Source organism: Elephas maximus, chromosome 1 (assembly GCF_024166365.1).
Source record: "Elephas maximus indicus isolate mEleMax1 chromosome 1, mEleMax1 primary haplotype, whole genome shotgun sequence".
NCBI classification, from domain to species: domain Eukaryota; kingdom Metazoa; phylum Chordata; class Mammalia; order Proboscidea; family Elephantidae; genus Elephas; species Elephas maximus.
In genome coordinates, this window is record NC_064819.1 from 165,329,814 (window position 1) to 165,355,302 (window position 25,489).

Consider the following 25,489-nt stretch of genomic DNA (forward strand, 5'->3'; position numbering starts at 1 on the left):
GCCTCCATAATGCCAACAGCAACACTAACATATTTACAACCTTCAGATAAGTTGGAATGAGTGTACAGAGAAGCCATCAACAATATTTTGTCAAGTCCCGTTGATTCACGATCCTCTGCAAAGATTTTCCTCTTTGACTCCACCATAGCCTATCTCGCTTCCATTTTAGACAACCCTGAATTTTTGCTTCTATCATTTTCGAATTTGCTGGTCCCAATTTTGAATTTGCTGGCTATTCTGGAACTTCTTTACTGATTTTATGTTATGTGGCAATTCTTAAAAGATGTTGCCAGATTTCCCAATTGAGCTTTTTTTTCAAACAGCTGAAGGTGATCAAATTACCCAGGAAAACGTGGAAACAAAGACATACAAGTGATTTGGCTCCAAAGGCTCTGACTGAAATAAGCAGAGGATTGCATTAAACCGTGATCGGATTAAGTGGAAATGACTGTGCCTTATACTAAACTTTTTAATTGGATTCTATAGTCACTGTTACACGAAGTGCATGACCTTCTTTATATTCTGGCAGAGTTGCTGCCTGGCCGCTAGGCAAACCTCCACAGCAGAGAGGCCTACTTTATGTTTCATTTTCAGGCTCCTACAGCAGAGATGGCTGATTAGGAGGATTCCTTACTGTGAAGGGCTCACAGACTAAGGCAATCTATCAGAAAGTTAGGCTAGGGCACCCTTGGAAATGTAATAGTCTCATACTAGTAAGTGGATTTGTGTTTACTCCTTGTAGTTTCTTCCATTTGATTTGGCAAGTTTAGTCTTTCCAAAGGTCTTTGGTTTTACATAAACATTGCCTCTGCTTAGAAACCATCTGCCTCCATTTCGTAGATCTCATTCAACAATCTACACAGTGGATGGCACCACAAAGGTAAGAGATGGCTTCAGCACAAAGTTTACTATCTCACTGCAATTCCAAGATGGAAAGACAAAGGTATGAAGAATAGACAAAGAATAACAACCAAAATGTAAGTTAAAACCTATAACAGGTTGGTAAGATGTGGCAAAATCAACCATTTTTACAAGGGGATTATGTAATACCTTCATACCAAACACATGACCAAAGTTGAAATATAGATAAATCCAGACCTGCCACCAAACTGCATCTGAATTTGTGATTTCTCCCTGCTCTTTCCTATGAATTCCTATGCCATTTGCTACCTGTACCATTCATTTGGCACTTCTTACATTCTGCCTTATACCACAGTGAATGCCACATCTTGACAACCACCTCCTAAGTTCCTTCTGATAACTGTCTCTACTGCCTGACACAATATCTTAGATAGAACAGGTGCTCATTTGCAAGTAATCAACAAAATTATTTTCATCACAACAAACTTACATCCCAAATCCAAATGGTCCCCAAATTTTTTAGACTGGCAAACCTTTTAAATAAATTAGAAAGAGACGCCTGATAAGTAACCAAGTTTATATAAGAAATTTTTTAATTCTCAGGTAATAATTAATAATAATTATTCTGAAATTCTCTGAGAGCCTGAATCAAAGAAACTAATAATATTTTATTGTTTTAGTATAATGTACATTATATAATATACACTTATTCTATCAAATTATAATTCAGGCATGGCATATGGGATACTTAGGCAAACCAGAACACTAAATTAATTTGATTTTACAATCATTTATCTGGGACTATCAAAATTATATTGAAGGAGTTGGGAGGAATAGTACTCCAAACTTCCAGAGAAATAACTTTTTACAAATTGATAATATAATATCACCACAAGGTTGTGAACAATTCACAAATTGCTAAGACACTTTTTTTAAAGGGTTTAGCTTCACTAGTAATAATCTATATGAATTAAGGCAACTAACATGTCATTCTTTTTCCTTTCAAATTCACAAAAATTTTATAAATGACAATAAATCTCAATGAAGAGAAGATGAAATAAATGATCATTCTTATACAGAACAGGTAAGAAAGTAAATTGACAGTATTTATCAAGAGTCTTATAAATATTCATAATTGATTACTTAAATCCAGTAATTCCACTTCTAGGAATATGTCTTATGAAAATAATCAGCGGTAAGTATCAAAAAATAGATACGGAAAGATGCTTATCACAGCATAGTTTCTTATATTTAATTAAAAATAATTAAATAAGAAAAACCAGTAGCAGAGGAATTACTAAATTATGGTATATTCATATGATAAAATATTATGCAGTCGTTAAAATGTTTTTGAAGAGTAATAACATGAAAAATACTACTGATAAAATGAAAAATTATCTCTTTTTTAATTAACATGTACTGATACTTAGAGACAATTAACTAAAATATTAAGACTGGCTATCTGAAAAGTAGACTAAAGGTATTCTTTATCTTCTCTTTCTAACTCTCTGCATTGTCTTAATTTTTTCTATAAAAACTGACTTTTATAATCAGAAAAATATTTCTTAAAAAAACTAACTGAGGCAAATTTCAGGTACTCCCACCTCATACTAAAATGGTTTCTCCATTTATTTCCTTTATATTTCCAGAGTTTCTTCCTTGCAAATAATATTAAATTACAAAAGAGAAAGCACTACTGAATTTCTTGCCCCATAGGTTCAACTTGTGTCACTTAAAATTTATAAATGTCCACATGCTCTCACAGTGCCTATATGTTTCACTTCCTTTCTAATCTCTTCTCTACCCACCCTACTGTACAGAACTATCTGTCTCTGAAGGCTTTCATAGGAGCTATATGACTCTATGTTTCCTTCTTTGGAGAATTAAATTATTACTTATAATTGAAAAAAAAGAAGGCCATGTTGCCCTGCCATGCATTTTCTTAAAACAATTTAGTTTCATGTGAGTTATAAATAGCATTTTTGTCATTGCTCAAAAGCAGCAAACCTAATTTTGTGGCCATATTTCTTGTAATGAAGAACTTAATTTTTTTCATGCTCAGAAGTTCATCCTATATTTAGCCACTAAACTTTTAAGTGTATTTGTGAATCTTCCAGGTCAAAGTTCCAATCAAAATCTATTGAACATAGAGCGTTTCTGTTTCTTATTTCTTCACGTTGGTCTTTAAAAGACAGATTCAAACAAGTTAATGCAAAATGTCTTACTTCCTTTATTAAAGGCATAAATTAAAAATTATCAGTCTCCTCTCCTAAATCTGAACCCCTAATTTTAGCCCAATGTAAAGAAAAATAAAGTGATACTAATATCAGCCATGTTTGATTATCTTACTTTCCTTATTTTCAGCAAACAAAAAATAAAATGCACACCACATGTATTATTCTGGCCCTCTCTTTTTCACCTCTTTCCATTCTGTCCTACCTTTTGTGCCCACCCCTCACCAGGCACTTTACTGTCATTTGTTAATTAAACTGGTAATTTTCAGATGTATGTTCCCTTCAGATGTATGTTCCATTACTAAGTTAGATGAGTAAAGGGAGAACCCATTACCTAATAAAAAAAAAAAAAAAAAATTTTTTTTTTTTTATACCTTATATTTATTTGTTTGAGACTCTATCCTCACAGGAATAACTTGCCTACCTAGTTCTTCTGGGAAAATAAAGAGCCCCCTGACCCTTAGAAAGTGATTCCTAAATGCTGAAAATACCCTCTGGCAGAGAGGTTGAAAGGAGCACACCTCCTATTTTTTTTAGTTTGCTTTTCCACACAAATTCTAGAAACAGAAAAGATACCTGTAATCATAACAAAATAATCTTCCCACAACACTGGGAAATCTGGATCCCATACTCAAGGTCACAGGGTCCCCAAATTTCCCCTAGGGCCTGATGCAGGGAGGTGTGACAAGGTCAAACCCCAGGGCACTGTGGGAAGCTCTGCCCTTTTCTGCACAAGACAAAGGCATTGGCATTTCTCAGATTATAGAAAAATCGAGCCTCAAATATGATCTCCCCAGGAAAAAAACAGCAAAAATGATGACGTGATGCAATGTTTTCAAATGCACAAATCTTCACTTGTTTAACTTCAACATTTTACAATATGTCCTATAGCATTTATCCTTAATTAAACCTCTTCTAGATAGTTAATCATTAATGGTTTCTTTACAGTTGCTGTGCAAACAGTTCATTCATACCTATGACATATCAAACCTCACAGGCATGTTCTTTAATTGGATTCATTTATTTCTAATCTCCTTAAGCCCTCACTACTGTAATGCTTGACTAAATATACATTAAGCTCCATTACTTAAATGGCTAAAATATATTTGAGATGTATTTTACGAATAAAAATTCACAATTCAACAAAGGTTCTATTTTTATTATTAGCCTCGCTATTCAGACATTGTTGAAAATTACCCAGTAGATACATTGTTAAAAAAAAAAAAAAGTGCCATCGAGTCGCTTCCGACTCATAGCGACTTTAAAGGGCAGAATAGAACTACCCCCTAGGATTTCCAAGGAGCTGCTGGTGGATTCGAACTGCTGACCTTTTGCTTAACAGCTGAGCTCTTAACAACTGCAGGCTCAGACACTGTGTTTAAATAGCATAAATTCTGAATGGCTGCTAGAAATTTATGGATTTCCCACTAAAGTGCCAAAATTTGTATTGTCTTTATATTTGAAGTCAGAGAGCCTGTATAATACTACAATTGCCAAAGACAAAATAGTCTTCTGCCAGTTTTTAGATTTTCTGGGCTCAGGAAGCTTCCCCAACCCTGCAAGAATATGTCTCAGCAGTGGTCTGCAGGCTAATGCTTAAAATCCACCATTAGATATTTATTTTTTAGCTTTAGGCAGATGACCCTGAAAGGGATACTTGAATGAGCACATTGGTTAAATGCTTGGCTGCTAACCGAAAGTTCTCCAGTCGCTCCTGGGAGAAAGATGTGGCAGTCAGCTTCCATAAAGATTACAGCCTTGGAGCCCTATGAAGCAGTTCTACTCTGTCCTGTAGGGTTGCTATGAGTTGGAATCGACTAGACAGCACCCAACAACAACAACACCTGTTATCTTTCCTTGATCAGTTTATCAGCTCTTTTCCCAAACTTCAGCCTGCGTCGAAAACACCTGAAAAGTTTGTTAAAGCAGCTTCCTAGGTCCCACCCCTTAGAGCTTCTCATTTGTAGGTCTGGGGTAGAGCCCAACAATTGGTATTTCTAACAAACTGGTGTTGATGCTGCCAGTCGTAAGACTGTACTTTGGACTGTTTCTCTAAAGCAGTTGTTATCTGGGATGAAAAAAAACTAAAGGCATGAAGTGAAAGTGGAGCACAGAGAAGACAGAAACCCACTGAAAAGGGAACATTCTGAAAGCAAACTTCAAGCTTCACACTTTCCCCAGGGGCTGAGCCCACAGCATACCTTGCACCAAACCTCTCCTACTCCTTCCCAGCTGCTTCCCCTCAGCCTCCTTTGCAGGTACCTCCTGCTCCTGCAGATCCCTAAACACTGGAGAGCCACAGGGCTCAGTCTTCTGGCTGCTTCTCTTCTCTATTTGTACCCACTCCCTAGTGATCTCATCTAATACACATACTGATGACCCCAGAACTCCAGCCCAGACCTCCCCACTTCAAAGACTCCCAGATCCAACCACCTACCTGACACTTCCACTCTGATGTGGAACCAGGCATCTCAAACTAAACATGTCCACACACAATCCCTGACTGCTGTCCCTTCCCACAAACCTGCTCCTTCCCACCATTCACCCAGGTTGTTTGGGCTAAAAACCTAGGTACCGCCCTGGACTCCTCTCATACTCTCATACTACCCAAAATATCCAATCCATCTGCAAACCCCGTGGGGTCTACCTTCAAAACTTGTCCTGGATTTGACCTCCTCTCATTCCCTTTACCTCTGCTTCCCTCTTTGGAGGCACCATCCTCACTCACCTAGGCAATTACAATCACTTCCCAACTGGTCTCCCTGCCTAGTCTCCATACCAGCCAGAAAGATCTCTTATAACTTAAATTAGATCACACCACTCCCTGGCTCAATGAACTCTTCAATGGCTTCCCAGAGCTTTCAAGATGAAACAAGATCTGACTTTGCCTTTTCTTCTAACATCCTCTCCTCCCACTCTTTCTCATCCTCCTGATGCTCCCACCACAGTGACCTTCTTGGTTCCTCAAACATGCCATGCTGGTTTCCACCTCAGGACCTTTGAATTTGCTTCCCTCTGCTGGGATGCTCTCTCTTCAGGTCTCAGCATGGCAGGCCCCCTCCCTTTTTTCAGGATACTTCACTCACCACCCCCATCTCTTTGCCCTACTAAATTTTTTTTTCCAATCACTTCCTAGCATTAAATGACATAATTGTTCATAAGTACTGTCTGGCTCTTCCCAGTAAAATTTATACCCCACAAGGACAGGGATTTTACCCATTTCGGTCACACCATAACCCTACCACAGAGTCGGGCACACAGCAGGCATTCAGGAAGCGTTTGCTGAGTGACTGAACCATCCTGAGCTTGCTGTGGAAAGCCTACTTTCAAACATTTCTTACCATCCTTTTAATTATAGCAACAGAAATTAAGCTGGTTCTAATGATAGAAATTTGTTTAAAATGAAGGTCTTACTGAGTCAAACCAGAAGAGACACAAATAGAAGAGATTAAAAAATGCAAAATGCTGTGTAGGGTCTCTAAATATTTTCCTCTGGTTTTCAATTAGCCCTCACAATAAAACACTACTCTGCACTTTGCTATTTCTTTAACTGCCTAATTGGAGGAATGAAATTGACACCCTCTCTGCCCTCCCCTTTGTGAGCTTCATACTTCCAGCATTCCTGAGCTGTAACCCTGCAGGGGTCCATTACCAAAATCCAGCACAACAAATACTTCACTTTGCCATGACTGCAGTAAGATTTCGACAGTTAATATAAATGCTGTGACTTCCAATACTATCAGTCTTTTACCGGCTTATAAGAATTAAAAATGAAAAACACTGTGTTACACTTGATGAATTCTGGAAAAAAAAAAAAAAAAAAAGCTGCTCTTTTACTGTCATATATTTGGACACAAATATCAATTAATGGGGGTGTTGAAAGAAGTAAATCTCATGGGTTCTTACCTTCAGCCACCAAAACACATTACAGTCATCATGACCACAGAAAGTAAAACAAATGACTGAAGAACAGCAGAATAAGCCACAAACCCCTAACCTAAGAATGCTCAGAACCAGGGACTCCATTTTTCTAATGGTTTTCAGTAGGAGGAGAGACAACACATTCTAAAATTGCATTACTGGAGAATGCTGCTCTTCTCAGAGAGATGTAAAAAGTGGCAAGGGACTTGGGTTTAAAAGTACAAACAAAGAGAGAAGCCCACCATAATGGATACCATTATGACATCCAGTTCAATATAATGAGGCTATTTCCAAGATTTGGCCAGCGGCCCATATTAACAAGGCTTTACTGATGTGGATACAACAAATTCTGTTTGAACAAGAAATCCCTGGGGAGCGGGGGGGAGATCCTTTCACAGGCCCTATCCATTTGGTGATCAACCAAAGGGAAAAATATTCTTTTAGTGAAGACAGCAACCCCATCTGAATCCTGGTAAGATAACAGATGTTCTAAACAAAATAATGTTATATGGGTGAGACTTATCCATTGTTGTTTCATGAAAAACATCATGATTGCTGATGCTTAAATGGGTAAAGCGGAGAGGGAACCAGGCCTTGGGGGAGAGGATATTTTTTAGCAGCTGATTAGGTTCCAAGTCCACCTAGACTGTGAAGCATTTGAGTGACTTTATGGTCCCATAACAAACAAGGTTGTAATCTATCCAGAGGACTTCAAAAGATCTCCACAAAACATCATAAATTACTTCCTATTATGTGGAATCATATGAAATTGCCAATACTGGACTGTTTTAGTGTATAAAAACAACGGTTTCATACGGCTTACCCTGGTACCTAGTACCGCCTAAAGACAGCATGCCAAAGAGAAAGTTATGGACACTGGAGCCCTGGGTTAGAATGCCCACTCAACCACACAGACCCAGGGGCCCAGGTCTTCCCACTGTCTCCATTCCCTCCATACCATCTAACCAAGTAGGGTCTGACCACACCTGCCAGCTATTCCCCAGTGGTGATCCAACCTGTGCCAAGGCACTATGGGCCCTCTTTCTAACTGTAGATGGAAGAATTTCAGTCATCCGCAAAACTATGGGTAAATCTAGCTAGGATATAGATTGTACTTAATTATTTTTCCTGAAGATACCATCTTATTTGTTTTGATGCTCCCAGAACTTAGTACAGCTTCTGACACATAATAGGTGTTCAATTATTTTTTATGAATGTTACAGGCCCACTTGTACGAACCAATTGAAGAAAGAGCCAACAGTCCTCTCCAGATGTTTCAGAATGATCAGTGACTTCTCATTCTCGGCCAGCCCTCTGCCTTCCTAAGACTCATGCTTTCCCTCTTTCAGCACAAAGACCCACAGACTTTTATTCTGTGTTTTCTGGCAAGCCAAAAAATATCCTATTTAATTTCATTAAGAATAACACCCTGAGGACATATAAGTCAATTGGCATAATAAAATCTATTAAGAAAACATTCTGCATCCCACTTTGGAGAGTGGCATCTGGGTTATTAAAAGCTAGCAAGTGGCCATCTAAGATGCATCCATTGGTCTCAAACCACCTGGATCAAAGGAGAATGAAGAACATCAAGGATACAAAGTAATTACAACCCCAGGAGACAGAAAGGGCCACATAAACCAGAGACTGCAACAGTCTGAGCCCAGGAGAACTAGATGGTGCCCAGCTGCAACCGATGACTGCCGTGACAGGGAACACAACAGAGAATCCTGAGGGAGCAGGAGAGCAGTGGGATGCGGACCCCAAATTCTCATAAAAAGACCAGACTTAATGGTCTGACTGAGACTAGAAGGACCCTGGCAGTCATGGCCCCCAGACCTTCTGTTGGCCCAGGACAGGAACCAATCCCGAAGCCAACCCTTCAGACATGGATTGGACTGGACAACGGGCTGGAGAGGGATGCTGGTGAGGAGTGAGCTTCTTGGATCAGGTGGACACTTGAGACTATGTTGGCATCTGCTGGCTAGAGGGGAGATGAGAAGGTAGAGGGGATTAGAAGCTGGTGAAATAGAAATGAAAAGAGAGAGTGGAGAGAGGGAGCAGACTGTCCCATTAGGGGGAGAGCAACTGGGAGTACGTAGCAAGGTGTATGTAAGTTTTTGTGTGAGAGATTGACTTGATTTGTAAACTTTCACTTAAAGCACAATAAAAAAAAAATTTTAAATAAAATAAAATAACACCCTGACACTGGAGGAACCCTGAGATTATGTACCCTGGACACTCCTCTAACTCAGATTTGAAGCCACTTCCCAAGTTCACCTTTCAGCCAAAGATTAGGCAGGCCTGTAAGACAATAACACACATGAGATTATGCTTCTTAGACCAATCAATTATACAAGAACAAATGGGCAACACCTGCCCAGGAACAAAGATGAGAAGGCAGGAGAGAACAAGAAAACTAGACAAATGGACCCAGAGAAGCCAAGGCAGAAAAGGAAAGGGGAAGAGTATTGACACAATGCAGGCTTGTAGCCAATGCCATGAAACAACTTGTGTACAGATTTTTGAATGAGAAACTAACCTGCTCTGTAAACTTTCACCTAAATCATAATAAATAAAATAACCACCCTAATAATTCACTTTTACTTGATGCTTTGTGTCAGGCATAGTGCCAAGAACCTCATGCACATAATCTCATTTAATGTTCACAATAGCTCTATGAGGTAGACACTATTATTATCTCCATTTTACAGATAAAAAAAAAAAAAAGAGAGAGAGCAAAATTAAGCAACTCAGCAACAGTCATGGAGCTTGTAAGTGGCAGTGCTGGGATTTGAACCCAGGCAATAGACTCCAGAGCTCAAGCTATTAATTAATATGCTATGTTGCATAATAATTTAGTAATATCTCATTCCGTAATACATTTTTCAAATACCTTGGAATGTACCCCTATGTTTATCAGGAAGGTGTGTGTTGGGGAGGATTTGGGGAGGGAGACCCCTAAATTTGTGAATTTGACAATTTAGAAATTCAAGTTAAGGAGAAAATGATGTATCTCCTTCCAAAGTATTTCTTTTCATGTCACACAATTGGCAGAAGTCAGTAACAACACCTAAGATATTTTGAGCCAGGCACTGTGCTAGGCTCCTTATATAAATTATCTCATTTAATCCTCCCTGTATCCCTAAAGGAAACCCTGGTGGTGTAGTGGTTAAGTGCTACAGCTGCTAACCAAAAGGTCTGCAGTTCAAATCCACCAGGCACTCCTTGGAAACTCTATGGGGCAGTTCTACTCTGTCCTATAGGGTCACTATGAGTCGGAATCGACTCGACGGCAACAAGTTTTATATCCCTAAAAGGTGGTGTACAAGTGTCCTCATTTCACAGATGGAGAAACAGGGTCAAAGGACAGAGTGAGCTGCTCAAGGTCTCAGCTATTAGCAATAGAGCTATGATTTGAACCCAGATCCATCTTCACCAAAGCCCATACGTTTCTCTCACAAGTTGCTTGGAGTAATACTGTGGGTCTTTATTAAAAAAAAAAAAAAAATCATGATCCTACTGAAATATCACTTTCTGAAGTAAAATGTCACAGATGGTAAACAGATGTCTCAGACCCCAAACATTGTCCTACGATTGTAAGTACCCATATCATTCCCCTCAGCCCTGCCATCACCCCAGATTGCTCTTCTCCCCTGCCAGCCCCCTAGCCCTTGAAATGCCTGAAACAGGAGAAAGAGAGTTGAGGTCACCCCTTCAGGCAAGGCAGAATGTTAAACTCCTCCACTCCTGTATTTTCAGGTTTCTAACCTCTAACCAATTTTTGATTGCATATAGGTTTAAGCACACCTACCAGCACTTCAGCCCAAATTAATTTTCCATCACCCTCTGCTCAGCTGGTAAGATGTCACAGCCAATGAGAACAGAGAACAGGGAGGGAAGCACTAGACAATAGGAAAGCATCAACTGTCTTTTACTAAATGATCAGATATGCCTAACCCCCCACCAACATACACATATCTTTTACCAAACATAACAGATTTCCCCACAAAAGTAGACTAACAACAGCAGAACCCAACAACACGTTTTTCTGGAGTTCAAGTAAAGCCCCATTTGAATTTGTCCATACACTCACAAAAACATGGATGAAGCCCTGCCTGAAAATTAGGCAGTGATTAATGTTTTTTCATGATGTGACTCAAAAATCACAACCCTTTCCCAACAGCCAGGCTAAGAAAAAGCCAGAGGAGAGTGGTCCAGGCTGGTAATTTGCCACACACCAAGTGGCCTCACCCAGGAATTGAAAGAGAGGCTCTGAGTCAGTGCCCTCCAGGTCAGGGAACAACAGAGCAAGGAAGGAGTGGAGGCTAGAGAGGGCTGGGGCAGGGGAAGCAGCCGGGCAGCAGCAGTGCCAAGGAGCCAGAGGCTGGCACACCAGCCCAGAGTAGGCTGGGAAGTTTTCCATCCCCAGCCCCTGAAGAGAATCCCTAGGGGGCAGCCTCTCCTGTCACTGGATCTCCTCCATTCTCCCTCAAAAGCAGAAAAGTTTCAATTCACACCCACATACACACATGCACTCACCCACGCATACACATACCACCTAGAAAATACGATGCTACAACAGAGGTAATTTGTGCCCCATCTGACAAACAGAATGACTTGGCTTACCAATCCACTGACATTTGATTTTAACACTTTTTTTCAACAAGAAAATAAAACATAAAATCTGGTGTCAGAAACAAATTAGTAACAGAATAACGTATCTGTGTAAACTCACCCCAAAAAACCCAGTGCCATGTGTAAATTAGAGGCAAGCAATTCAGTAAAAAAAACTAAAATGTTTGCAGGCCACATTTTTTCTTACAAAATGAAAACGTCCTTAGGGAGACCTATAGGGAAAAAATGATACATTCTTAATTAAATGTCACTGAGAAATTAGCAACGCTAAATTTTAGGCACTAAAATGGCAATATCTGCACACACTTGCGAAGCATCAACACAGAGGCAGCTTTTTAATCTTTGACCATGAAATCCGATCAAAGACTATCCTGAAGCTGGGCAGGCTGATCTCTACAGCCTCACTCACTGAAATCCATCCCACTCTCCCAGACATTTTCTCCCCAGCCCTGCCTTCAATCCCACCTCACAGACAGAGAACCACGGAATGCAGCAGATGTGCCGGGCTTTAAATCTGGCTCCACTGCTTACTCTGAGTCTCAGTTTCCTCACTGGAAAAATGGGGAGTGTCATATAGGGTTGTCAAAGAACAAATCAGGCAAGGAACATGACAGCATTTTAAAAGAGACGTGCATTCAGCATTTATTAAAAAAAAAAAAAAAAACTAAGTTCGAGCATATAAAATAAATCAAAAACTAAATATAGATATTTTTGATAAAAATCAAAATAAGTGAAAAGTGTGTGAAGGGTGAGGTGATTTAAGTCAGTGCCAGTATTATGTATTTTAAATGAGACTAAATCTCCCAACTCTTTTTTAATAAAATGTTTTGGTAGTTATAAAATTACTATTAATACAAATGTATCTTCAATTTGTTTTTGTAATCACTCAGTTACATAAAAAATCATTTGAAAAGGACAGCTGGGACTCTGATGTTCAATATTGTCATAATAGAGGTTAGCCACAATTAAGGATCAAATCAATTTATGGATATACATTAGTATATGGTCATTGTTTTCAATGATAAAAAAATAAAAATAAATTTATGTAAGAAGTGTTCCATAGCTCCAAAGTAGGAGAGCAAATTATTCTATATTTGTCGTAGCTGCTAAGCCAAAAGGCACTTCATTTGACACTATTTATAAGATAAAAAAGTGGTTTTGCCAGCCAGAAAATCTATTTTCTAATAATAACAACTTGGGCCTTTAAATTAATTAAAAAAAAAAAAAAAACTTCAGACACCCAAAATAACTTGGTACCACTAATGTACTTGAAAGTACAAACCAATATGGTAGTATATCTTGATATTTGTTTCTTCATGGTAGCAGCACTTAAGGTTTTTATTTACAAAATATACTAACATTTAAAAATTATTTTTAATTGTGAGAACTACACTGGTTTTCTGCAAACAAGAACAAAAATTATGGGGCCTGCAACAATTAGGATGTAGGGACCTCTTTTTTTTCTTTGCCATGAAGAAATTCTATAAATTCAAAAGGTGTCTAGAAGATAGCGTTATGCACGCCACTGATAGGAATTGTCTGTACGTGTTCTCCTTCTAGTAACACTGAAAGAAATTTTAACAAAGAAAACTACTTCCTTCTATGTGCTTGGTGAATCCCTGTAAAACATCCTGTGAGATTTTTTACCGAAAGAGTATTCCCTCCTAAGCTTAGGAAGTAAACAGAGAAGTCCTTTTTTACCAATAGAAAATAGTTGAAAATATTAAATATGTCTGAGTCTAAAATTACCAAATCGCTCTCCAAATCTAATGTCTCTCTTTTGTTTTCCAGTCACAATATCAGAGTTATAAGCATTAGCTTACAATTTGCACTAGAAATAGAGTTTTTAATACACTAACAATTACAACCACATCCTATAGGAATCCCGTCACGGAATACCGTCCATTGATGGGCCTACTTGAGGGTCATATAGCAGTGAGTGCCTGATGAGCATTAATGGGAGATTGTTTTTAATGGCATCAGTAAACTAGATCCCATCTATATTTTTGCAAAGCTTCTATGCACAGTAATATGGAACATTTCTAAACGTGTCATTTTAAATGGCACACAGTGATTATGTAGGAGACTGGTATTTAAGCACGAAATATCAAGATATTGGTAGCTTACTTTGAAATGATTCAGTGGGGAAAATATACATATAAACAAACACATATATAGAGACAGAGACATAAAGCAAATATGGTAAAATGTAACCATTGTTGAATGCAGATGATGTGTTTGTGTGTATTCATTGTACGATTCTTTCAAGTTTTCTATGCATTTGAAAAGTTTATAATAAGTTATATTTTTGAAATAGGATGTTTACACTTCACTGGTTTAGCTTTTAAGAACAAAAAAAGGCAAGGTATCTTATCCTTAAAAGTACATAAGTCTTTTATGTACTTTTTTTAAAAACACAAGTCTAAAAACATAAAGCAAACGAAGGTTCTTCATTTTCTTAGAATTACTTTTCTCATTTTTTGGGTGTTCCACATTTTCAGTTTGCTTCACATTCAGTCCTAATGTTTGTCATCTTGGCTATGAATAATTAATTCTTTTAATTAAACTCCAAGAAATATGAATTCCAGAAAATAACTTAGGTTTTTACACAGTATACTTTCCTTTTATCCTCCACACTTTTCTGGACTTTCTCCAACATTCACTGTTACCAGATGCCAGCTCCAATCATTTATCCTCTTGAAAATAATCAAAGAGCAGGCCCTGTCATACTTAACATTTAGTTCAAAGCCTATGGGCACTGAAGATGTGTTTTTAAATTTTTTCATAAAGTTACCAGGGTATATATGTGTCATAGAAAATCATAAACTGTCAGTTTTTTTTTTTTTCCTGGCATTCTAATAAAGAACTATAAACGTTACATTGAACCTCAGGCACTCAGAAAAAAAGGGGGAATTCCTAAAACTTAACCATAGTGTCTTCTTACTCTCCAGATTTTCAGGACACATGGCAGTCATACAAAGAAATAATTTTTTTTTTTAAGTCATACAAGAGCCAGTAAAATAGCTAGGAAACACGCCACCTGCCTCTAAAACAATCCAGTTCTCTTGTCTTCGCTGTTGTAACTGCATATTAAAACAAAGTTATAGAATATTTCTACTCATTGTTGCTTCTGTTAGACAATAAAAACTGATTTTTTTCTAGCCTTTTTTTAGAACTTCAACAATAAATTTAACATCAGGAATTTAGAAAAATGAGCTTCCTTTGAATGTAACTTCTACTAAAAATCATACTCTTATTCACCCAATGCTTATTTAAAATTGCTACTTTGGTGACATGAAAATCCCTTCAAAATATATGCTATTAAATAAAGTGCTTAAATTTGGAAAACATCTGGCATGTCGAATTATTTGGGGGCTTGTGGTCTAAAATGCATTGTTTGAGGTAATGTATTTGGAAAGAATTCTCTTATCATTCTCGGTTTTCATAGAGATCCAGCCCTGAAAACAAATGTATGTGGTAGTTCACTGCTACCATAGAGAATCAATAACCATCTATTTAATTTTCTAAGACAATGTAAATTAGTAACTTCCAGCCAGATGTGCGATATACACATCAAACAAACTGCAACCTGTTCATTATGAAAATCCTGTCGACACACACAGAGCCACCTGATGACATTTTGTCTAAGGCAGTTTCCACATTTGCAGCTATAAAAATTGTCCAGGAATTTTTATACAAAGAATTGGAGCTGCAGAGTCATAAAATGGTAATCAATTTCAGCTTTTCAACTTGTGCGCTTGTGTATACATACTTCTGCGTGTTTATTTCTATTTTCATTTGGCAGTATAAAATGTTCAGGAAAACGCATGCCATGTTATCTTTCCTTTTATAAATCATTTGTTTATTCTCATTAACCACCCAAACCCACTGCCATTGAGTCATTCCGATTTACATCTTTTTAATCTGATGTAAAGCTGGTAGTCTAATTCTGCAGTTCTGAAGAAGTATGTAAAGTGAAAAACGACAGTCAACAGAGAAAAGAAAGTACACTTATTCACTGGAAAACAAAACAGGATATTTCAAAATGACTCCAAGCATAAATTAAGTTTACCCATCGGGAGGTCTAACTTGCATTCTTATCATTTATATGGGTCTGTGTGACTGTATACCCTGCTGTTTGATAAAAAATGATTACTAACCGCAGGCACCCACCAGAGAACAGAATGTATGTATAATGCTTGTGATGTCTCAGACATACAAAGCACCTTCTTAAAGAATGTCTGTTTCCTTTCCATGGTGAGCAGACATAATTTTTCACCCTTTAATACTTCTGCTTCACAGAGTGGTTTATTTTATGAATTATGCTTTGCCATTTTCACTTATGCTTATTTTAATAATACGGCAAACTGCATTTATAAAATAGACGGTTTTGTTTCACGATTCCCAAAAACATTAGTATGTTTTCTGCTCTATTAAAATCCACAGGCTTCTTGCTATTACTAAATCTAATAGTATTTACTTTAACACTGTTTCCTAATTAAAATAAGAGAAATAAAAAGACTTTTTAATAACTAGTTGTTACTCTTGAATACTGAATCCTCATCGAAACCACATTCATTTTCTGAGTCTGTTGAATTATACTTTCTTATTAAACAGGGAACAGAGTAAATACTCTTACCGCCAAGCATAATACTTCCACCTACTACATTTTTAATTTGGCAATTTAGAACATCATGAAATTAATCTAGTCCTTATCGACTATATATAGTCTAGTCGGATTCCAGATAGCACCCTTTAACCAACTTCCTAATGTCAAAATAGCATTTATACTAAGTGTCTGCTGTGTCAACGCTTCCAAAGTAGACGGTAACTCCTGAGGTCCCCTAAAATCATTATAATTTCAACCTTTAAAAAAAAAAACCGGCAACTGCGCACACAAAAGGGTACTTTATAAAGGCTTGGACCCTATGCAACTCGACTTTCACAAACATTGTACAGAACGTGCTTTTTTCACCAGCCACACACCAGGCCACGTGATCAGCCTGCAGGGCCACATCAGCAACTAGAAACGATTATTGTTTCCAGAATGAATAAGGCTCAAATGCAACCTCCCAAACGCCGCCGCCACAGCCTCCAGCCGCACCCGCAGGTGGCATCTCGAGCTCCGCTCCTCACTCCGCGAAGCCGCAACACAACGCGCAGGGCCTGGGCGCCGACCAAGGCTTGCAGCATTAGCTTGGGTCCCTTTGCTTTCTGGGGGTAAAGTCAAACCCTCCTGGTCACTTAAACCCGCTTTGTGGTTCAGGGAAAGAACCACTCTCTCTGAACTCTTAACTTTGATTGGAGACTCTGGTTAAAATTAAGAACTTCAAACCCCAGATTTGAAAAAGTGAAACAGATGTCCTGTTTGTTAACCATAAATGGCTCCGTACGTCCGACCCTTTCCCTTTTTTTTTTTTGCTCTTTCTGCGGCATTAAGTTTTATTCAATGCAGAGTTCGCTTAAAAGGCTAAAAAAAGAAACAGGGTAGAAAGCAAATATGGTCTGTGGAAGGAAAAACTCCTAAATCATTCTCTAGAAAATAACGAAGTCTGTCTCTTCAGAAAGATGAAGGCGCTTGAGCTCCCTCCTCCCAGGGCAGCCAGCACTGGGAGGCCGAACCGACGTCCCTAGTGGACTCCAGCCTAGTCTCGCCCCTGCCCGCACCCTCCCGTGGCGGGAGTCTCCGGGAGTGGTCGTCAGGGATCCTGGGTGGCCACTCACGTGAGGACGTAGTTGACGCTGACGATGCAGTGTGGCCTGGACGAGCGGCTGTTGTGCACGATGGTCGCGTAGCTCTGCACCCACACCCAGCCGCCATGCTTCGCCAGGAATCTGTAGTACTTGGTGGTCACCTGCCCCTTCACCAGCACTGATGGGGAAACAGAAGGCAGAGGGTGGTGAACGAGGCCGCCCCAGGACAGCCCCAAGTGCAACCCCTGGTGGTGAAGGTGGGGGTCCCTGTGGGACCTCATATATGAGCCGGGCAGGAAGGAGAAACAACAGGGAAATTCTCCAACGAATTGATCGTCTGATTAATTCGTATCGAATCCTCCCGCCCCCTTTAGGGGATGTTAACAGGTCCGCCGATGGCTGCACCTCTACCAAAGGAGGAACACCTGAAGGTGAGGATTTCCAGCGAATTCAATTTTCTAACTACAGAAGGAAGGAAGGGTCTGAGCAGCTAAACTCCGACGCTCACGTTCCCTGTCCCGGGAGATTAAGCCCAAAATTGTATCAAAAGCCGAGGCGAGTCAATGCGCAGGAGGGAGCAAAGTGGACTGGCCTAGGTTTTTGTTAGTGTCTTTGTTGAAGTTGGTGGGGGAGGGGGGAGGACATCAACAGGAGAATAAGACCTCGAGTGGGGGCAGGGAGTGGAGGGAGTCCGCCCAGAAACTCCTCATCGGCCTCTATATACTGTTCAAAGATGTTCGAGAAACCTGGTGGGGCCCAGTATCCCAGCGCCGCTTTATACCACCCCCGCTCGTAGGGCTCCCACCCGTTTACTTCCTGTGGGCTGAAACCGAGTCTCCCACCCCGGGACGCGCAGGAGCGGTAGGGTGCGGGGCAGGGAGGTGTCTTACGCAGGTGGTGCGCGCAGCGCAGATGGAAGGTGTCGCAGCCATGCACGTGGTGGTACAGGGTCTTCTCAATCAGGTCCTGAGGCTCATACCCCGTCAGCTCTGCCACCCTGCGGAGAACAATGCCCGCGGTATGAGTCCAGGGTGCGGGGTTGCCCCCCACTCCAGACAGGCGTCTCAGACCTGGGCGCCTGCCCTCACTTCGAAGGCCCCGGTCAGTCACCTCATCTGCAAAACGGGCTCATAAGGACTATATGAAGTTCTCCATCACTGAGTAAGGCTGCTCTCCCTGTAAGAGGCGACCCTTTTCGCCCATGCCCGCCCACCTGGAGTCCAGAAAGATGAGCTTCATGTCCAGACTGGCGCGGAACATGAACATATTGCTGTGCAGTTTGATCTCCGTAACAGCGCTGGGTGGCAGCGAGTGGCCCACAGCCACCAGACCCACATTCTGGTAGCAGCCGTCGAAGGGCGACATGTCCAGGCTGTACTGTCGGATCTTCAGGTAGCCGCTGCAGTGAATGACCTGCGGTGGGGGAGGAAGACTCAGCTACAGCCATGAAGCACCCAAAAAAGTGGGGGGAGGGGTTGGAACACGGTGAGACTTTCCTCAGCCACAAAGGCTATGTGGGCCACGCCCCGCACTAAAGTGTCCAAAGTCATTGGTACTGTGAGGTCTCTCAAGGGGTGACTGTGACTGCATCGCTTCACTGGACTACGCTGGAGATTGTAAAAATGCAGGGGGCTGGGTCGCTCCAACCCAAACGCATCTGATCGCGAGGTGGAGCTCTGGAATTGTATTAAACTTGAGAACCACAGCTCTGAGCTAAAGCATTGATTTTTAAGTACTCTTTTTTTGCAGGTTACAATCTGACTTTGTGGGTAGACTCTGACAATCCACGAAGTTACCGACCATTTCAGACACTTCATGGAACCCTGAGGCCCATCCGCAGGCCCCAGATTAAGAGCCCCACAGTCGAACAGTAGCCTGACCTGTTCTTAGTCTTAAAGCTTAGTCCTTAGGTGTTTAGGTGTTCACAGAGTTCAGTGACCCACGAGGTACGTCCCAGCCAGCAGCGCTTTGACTAGTACGGGGCACCCACCCAGGAGCGGGGCAGGTACCTCCCGCCCACGCCGCCCGCACTGGATGGCCTGAGCACAGACTTTCCACGAGGCTTCGAGCTTCCAGCTCAGCCACGCACCTTGTAGCCACCACAGGTGAGGCCCGCATTCCTCTTGGCCAAGACGCACTTCATCCTCAGGAAAAAAGAGCGCTCGATCTCGTATTCTGGGAGAGAGGAGCGGAGGGGGACGCAGGATGTGAGACAGGCAGGTGGCACAGCCTGCGACAGCTAATTGAGAAGAAGCTAAAAGCAGGCTGCGACGGGCCCGAGGACCACAGTGTCTCGGGCATGTGTCTGCCCTTACCCTGCACGAAGTGAGAGTGGTAGGGCTGGTGGGCTGTGAGTACCGCGGTCATCTCATCGTGATCAGCCGGGTGAATGTATTCATAAATACTGTTCCCGGTCAGTTCTACCTGTAAAGAGAAGAGTATAACTGTCCTGTGATGGTGGACTGCCCCATGGCAGGGGCAGAGGGTTGGGGGGACTGGTAGCTTGGGCTAGGGATTCTCTCAGTACTGGGGATAAAAGCTGGAACTCTGGAGTCAGCCTTAAGTTCTAATTCCAACTCTGCTGCTTGCTACCTATCCCAGCCTCTCTAAACCTCACTTTCCTTATCTAAGAAATGAAAATAGTAATAATAATAACAGCAGCTGATTGGCAATATTCTGGTAAGGACATTATAAGATAAAGTATGTAATTGCCTCTCATAGTGGCTGGCTTATGGTACAGACTCAAAAAAGGAGCCATTTATTTGGGCCTGGGGTGGATGTTAAAGGATAAAGGAAGTCGAGGAAAGGGAAGATATACACTAATTTAAAGACCTAGGCCCCCTCTCAACTGAATTGCTTCCAGGTCCAGAGCTGCAGATATGAAAGCTTTTGGAAAACCAACCCCTTTTTGCCTCCAGCTCTAGCTGTAAATATAAAGACTTCAGGCTGGAGGTGCAGAACCCCCACCCCCATCCCCACCACCACCACCTACCTGAGAAAGACCCAGGTGGACTGAGGCTGTCTCCGAGATGTACATGATTTTCCCATCTGGGGCCACCACAAAGATGAAACCATCTAGGGTCTGGGGGGGGGGCAGAAACAGTAAATGGAGACCTCTTTAGGGCACTTTGGATAAACTGGGGAAGGGAGGCAGAAGTTAGAGGGGTTCAACTAGAAGTGCCGGGAGATGGAGTGAAGAAGGACTGGCAGGAAGCAGGATATAGAAAACTAGCCACAAGGGTCCCCTCTTTTATTATTCCCAATCTGAGTCTGGGGACATGCAACACACTGGGAGTGCTCTAGAGGAAATAGTGGACAAGGCTACTGCCCTCCAAGAGTCTGGATTCACCAAAATGGTGAAAATGGACACATCTGTAACACACACACACAAACATTCTGGAAAAAATCAAAGCCTACAATAAGAGATGGGTTAGACTCTTGGGGCAATGGTCACTGAAAGAACAGAGGTCTCCTGTATCAGTCATGGAGAGTTCCACGGTGGAAACATCTTGTAGGAGAAAAAGAACCAACAGGGCTTGGTAAAGATCCACGGCAGCAGGCACTGGGCAACATGGAAGTCGTGACAGTCTGAAAAGTTTTGAAACAGAGGGGAGCTAGCCAGTAGCCCTGGAAAGAGTCCAGGAGAGTGAGATGTAGGAAATGAGAGGCTTTACGGGCAGCAAATCCATAGAGTAGCGCTATAGTGTGTGTGTGTTTACATTGATACAACAAACTAACAGGCTCTTCATGAGGGAAAGTATTAGACTTTCACTGTCCCTTTATCTCTGTGAATGAGGTGGAGACAAGGATGAGTCAGACCCTGCTCTCAAGGAGCTCAAAGTCCAGTGAGGGTGACTGGCCTGAAGACAGATATAATAACCACACAGCTGAATAGACAGTGCTGACTCTTGAACTGGGTGGCCAGAGTCTTGGGAGACAATCAGAGAGGTCGTGAAAGTGCTGTTTGAACAGAGCCTTGAAGAGAGAACTTGGACTAAAGGAGGGAGAAACAGCATCCGAGTCAGAAGGAATGGCATGAGCAAAGACAGGGACTAGGGGGAAGGCGGGTCTGGGTATTCTCGGTGACAAATTTGGTGTACTGGACAGGGGCTGAGGAAGGACACCGGGGCTGGGTTTTGGAGAATTTGGGCTGCCAATACGAGGAATTTTCGGTAACTCCTCTAGGCATCAGGGTTCCAACAGAGGTTTCTAAGCAAGGGAATAACATGACTTAATGTGGTGTTTTGTTTTGCTTTTCCTTAAATAATAATTTGTTTTTCCTAGCAGAGTGCAAATGGTGACCTGTAAGAGGAGGGAGTGGGAATGAGGAGATCAGGGCAAGATATCTAGAGCAGAGCTGGTCAAGCCTGAACTTGGGAGGTCACAGGGGAATAGAAAAGGAGAGGCTAATTCAAAGATGGTTCTGGCTTTGGAGTCCATGCTGTTTGGTGTCAGAAAGAGAAGCTGAGGCTGACTTCAAGGCTTTAGGGAGGGCATTGAGCAGAGAGTAACACCTCTAACCAAGATTGAAAATTGAAAGATGAGATTTTGTATGAGGGGGAGTCTGGGAGAGGGAGACAATGAATTCCTGTCCTGGAGATGCTAAACATAGGGTGCATGCAGATTTCCATCTGGATGTGTACAGCTGACAGTAGGAAATAAAGATCTGGACCCCAGGAGAAGTCTAGACTGGCGATACCAGCTGGAGTCATGCACATGTGGGGAAGGGAGTTGAGGTAGTGGTTTTGGCTAAGATCATCCAAGAAACCTTAAACTGTGAAAGGAGAAGCAGAGCTGGAACTTTGGAGAGACCCCAGCTTTTACAGGTCAGCTAAACCAGCTAAAAAAAAAAACCAAATAGCAGTGGGAAAATCAAAGAGGTGCAAATAGAGAGCAAGCAGAATATGGAAATCATGCTATTTTAAGAAACCATGGGAGTAGGAGGAGCAATCAGCCATATCCCCTCTTTCTGGTCTTTGCTTGAATGTCACCTTCTCCAATGAGGTCTTCCCTGGCCAGCCCATTTTAAATGGCATCACTCAAACATAATCCTCCTCCTTCTCTTTCTTATTTTTCTCCATAGGATGCACACAACCTGTTACAATATGCAGTGCAGCTGCGTGGTTTGCAATTCTGCTCTCCTTATAATGTAAACTCCATGAGGGCAAGCCTCTCTGTCTGGCTCAGAATTGGCCTGCTTATATTTGTGAAATGAACTAGCTCAGGTAGGATAAGAGATGAGCATCTCATCCTGGATTTGAGAATCAAAACACAATGGATCCTATGGGGAATGCAAGGTCAGTGAACAGGCGGCGGAAGAGATACCAGACTGCGGGATATGGGAGGGAAGGAAAATGGCAGTGTAAGCAAGAGCTAGAAGGGGTGAGAAACTGGTTTGTTCTTTTGTTTATTGTTGCGGGAAATTAGATGCTAATATGGAAAACTGGGGCGGGGGGGGTAGGGACATATGATAGAAAGTATCTGTGCGAGAAGAAGGAACAGCACCTTTCTAAAAGAATTCAGAAATGTGGAGGCCAGGCGGGTGAGAGAATACTCACCCAAGGCCCTTTTTTGCCCTGTGAAATGATCTCTTCCGGATCTGGGAGGGAGGAAGGGCCGGGTATCACTGGAACAATAAAGGCTGTGGCTCTTTCGCCATGGTATGGGGGGCCTGCTTGTCCTGGCCCACGGGGGAGAACCAGCTCTGCTTTCTCCGCAGCTGTTTAGGCTCGAAGCTCCCACGCAAGGAGCTCGGAGCTCGTGGTGGACTTGAATAATAACAAAGGGGGTGCAGGGTAGGGGACAAGTGTCAAGCCTAAAAATGCCACCGGGAGTTTTACTATTTTAAATATTTGCTCTGCGACTTAAGCGGGCAACGGGCAATTTAAAACGGTGTGCACTGCAAACAACGCGGTAATGGGCGCCTCACATTGGTTAAACTCATTATGTTGGGGTGTGTTGTGTGCACTTATGAGAGGGTCTGAACATTGTCTGGGCTGGCCTGGGTGAGGGCGCTTGGAGAGAGGAGAAAGCCAGGGAACTACAGGGAGATGAAACGAGTTACAGACGCAGCTGGATCCAGAATGCAGAGGCTTAAAGCACTAACGAGCATTTCTAACAGATTCCCCTTATTTCCTGTGTAAATCCTTCATTTTGGGCGGTTCTGCTGCCGTGCCTCGGCGGCTTGGCCCGGTACAACCTGGTTTTCTCAGCCGAATGGTGTCGAGGAGCTCCTCCTCCCTCAGTAGTTCCCCTGCCCTGATGGGGCCTTGTCGGCCTCTCTAGTAAACCCGACGTCCTGGTGGTCACCTTGCTTCGCTCTCAACCACGCGAGGCGCCACCACAGCAAGAAAGGTTAAGAAGCTAAACGCTTTAACTTTGGAGGAGGTGTTGGGGCTGCGAGAGGGCCACATCCAGGCAGCATCTTATTTTCCTGGAAAACAAGGAGTCCCCCATAGGGCCAGGCCCTGTAAGCATGTTGCCTCCAGGAGACCCGCGCCGGTACCTGAAGCAGGTGGGAGCCCAGTTCGCGGCCCACGTTGTCCAGAGGGCTGGTCCGACTCGAGTGGCCCCACGCCTCGCCGAGGCCTGTGGAGACACAAAGACGCTGGCAGTGCTGAGGCGAGTCCCGCAGTTAAGCCTACACTCACGACACGAGATCATGGGGGTTTCCCGCTGTACTCCACCCACAGGGCTGAATCCCAGCATCTGAAGGGTTGAGCAGAGGTCAGACTTCCTCCCCAGGACAAGCCCAGGTTTCTCAGGCAGGGCAGGGCCCTGGCCAAGTGCACCTCCCCCCCCACCCCCATAGTAAGTGGCCAAGTGTGGGGACAGCCTTACCCTGGCGGAGCCCCAGAGCCGCACCCTAGCGATAACTTTTGGGTAGGTTCACTAGCATGCTTACGGGAATGAGGGACCCTTTATTTCTCGCCCCAGGCTTTCATCATCCTTATCAGGAGCCCGAAGATGTCCCCACATCCAGCGAAAGCCACTGCGCTCCCAAAGACCCAAGGCAGCGGGCCAAGTCCAGCCAATCCCTAGCGGACTTCTTGATTGGCTGCCGGGTTCTCCCGCCATTCTCCGCCCCTCGGCCTCTAACTTTAATCCCCTTCGGAAACTTCCGTTTGCTTGCGAGTGGCTTCCAGCCTGAGTCTCACCAGCATTCCAGCGCAACCCTTCTCCCTCAGCCTTTCCACTTCTAGCTCCCGGCCGTACAGCCACCCTCCTTCTCCCCCACCCCACCCCACCCCCCAAAAAAAGGAAAGAAAGAGAGGGAGGGAAAGAGAAAAAGAGAGGAGAAAAACAGAAAACGCACTGGCTTTTCTGAAGTTAGTCTACTCTGAGGGGCTGACACCTTCTTAGTATCCTTCAGGACACAGAGAATCATTCAATTTCTCTATCTTCCAGGTACAGTATCTATTAACAAAGACAGCCCCTTTCCCTCCTTGATGCTACCACATGAAGATCTGTTGAGGCTTTGCCACGAATGCGGATGATGCCTCAAAACTAAAACGCTCAAGCCTCCCGGACTGAATATGTAAAAATAATAACAACACATAACATGGAGTCTGCTATAGTGCCTGTTTGCAGAAGAAAAATGAAAACAAACGCAGAATAAGCTTGAAGAGATCGAGGTTAAACTATGGTAACATCTTTTAACAGCGTTGCTACTGAAATTATTTTAACTAGGTAGTTAAGCCCTTTTATGCTACACCATTAAACAGGACTTAACATGACAAAAAAAAAAAAGGTGATTTACTGCTTTAAGGGGCAAATCACCATGAAGTACACGATGAAGTACACACTTGCATTGTAATATGGGGATGGGGGCTGATCTTTCACAATAAAAAGTGGAGTTGGACTCTTAAAAGGCGTTCATCAGGAGCTGCTCCCTAAGCAAGCGATAAAAACCCAGACAACTAGTAACCGTGAGCGCCCCTTAAGCTCGATTCGGGTCTTTCTGGGTGTTTGCACATCTAAATAAATCTAACGATTTCCCCACCGCTCTGCAAACACCGAAGCTCCCGGCCTGTGCCGGGACTCTTTCCCTCCCTCAAGCTTCAACCCCTTCTGCCTGTTTGGCCCGCCCCAGTTTCCCCTCCCAGAGAGACTCCTTTGCCTTGGTCCCTGTGGTCCTCCTG

General features: G+C 42.5%; 1 protein-coding gene across 1 annotated transcript in view; it reads right to left on the minus strand.

Moving 5' to 3' along the window:
• The window catches only part of SIM1 (SIM bHLH transcription factor 1), a 74,136-nt gene that overhangs the window by 40,357 nt on the left and 8,290 nt on the right, over positions 1-25,489 (minus strand). Inside the window, exons 2-8 of the mRNA XM_049898013.1 lie at positions 23,854-23,936; positions 20,341-20,430; positions 19,664-19,772; positions 19,438-19,523; positions 18,562-18,761; positions 18,239-18,345; positions 17,379-17,526 (exon numbers count right to left, since the gene is read on the minus strand). Of these exons, the coding sequence (XP_049753970.1) occupies positions 17,379-17,526; positions 18,239-18,345; positions 18,562-18,761; positions 19,438-19,523; positions 19,664-19,772; positions 20,341-20,430; positions 23,854-23,936 (823 nt within the window). The remainder of the gene's footprint in view (positions 1-17,378; positions 17,527-18,238; positions 18,346-18,561; positions 18,762-19,437; positions 19,524-19,663; positions 19,773-20,340; positions 20,431-23,853; positions 23,937-25,489) is intronic.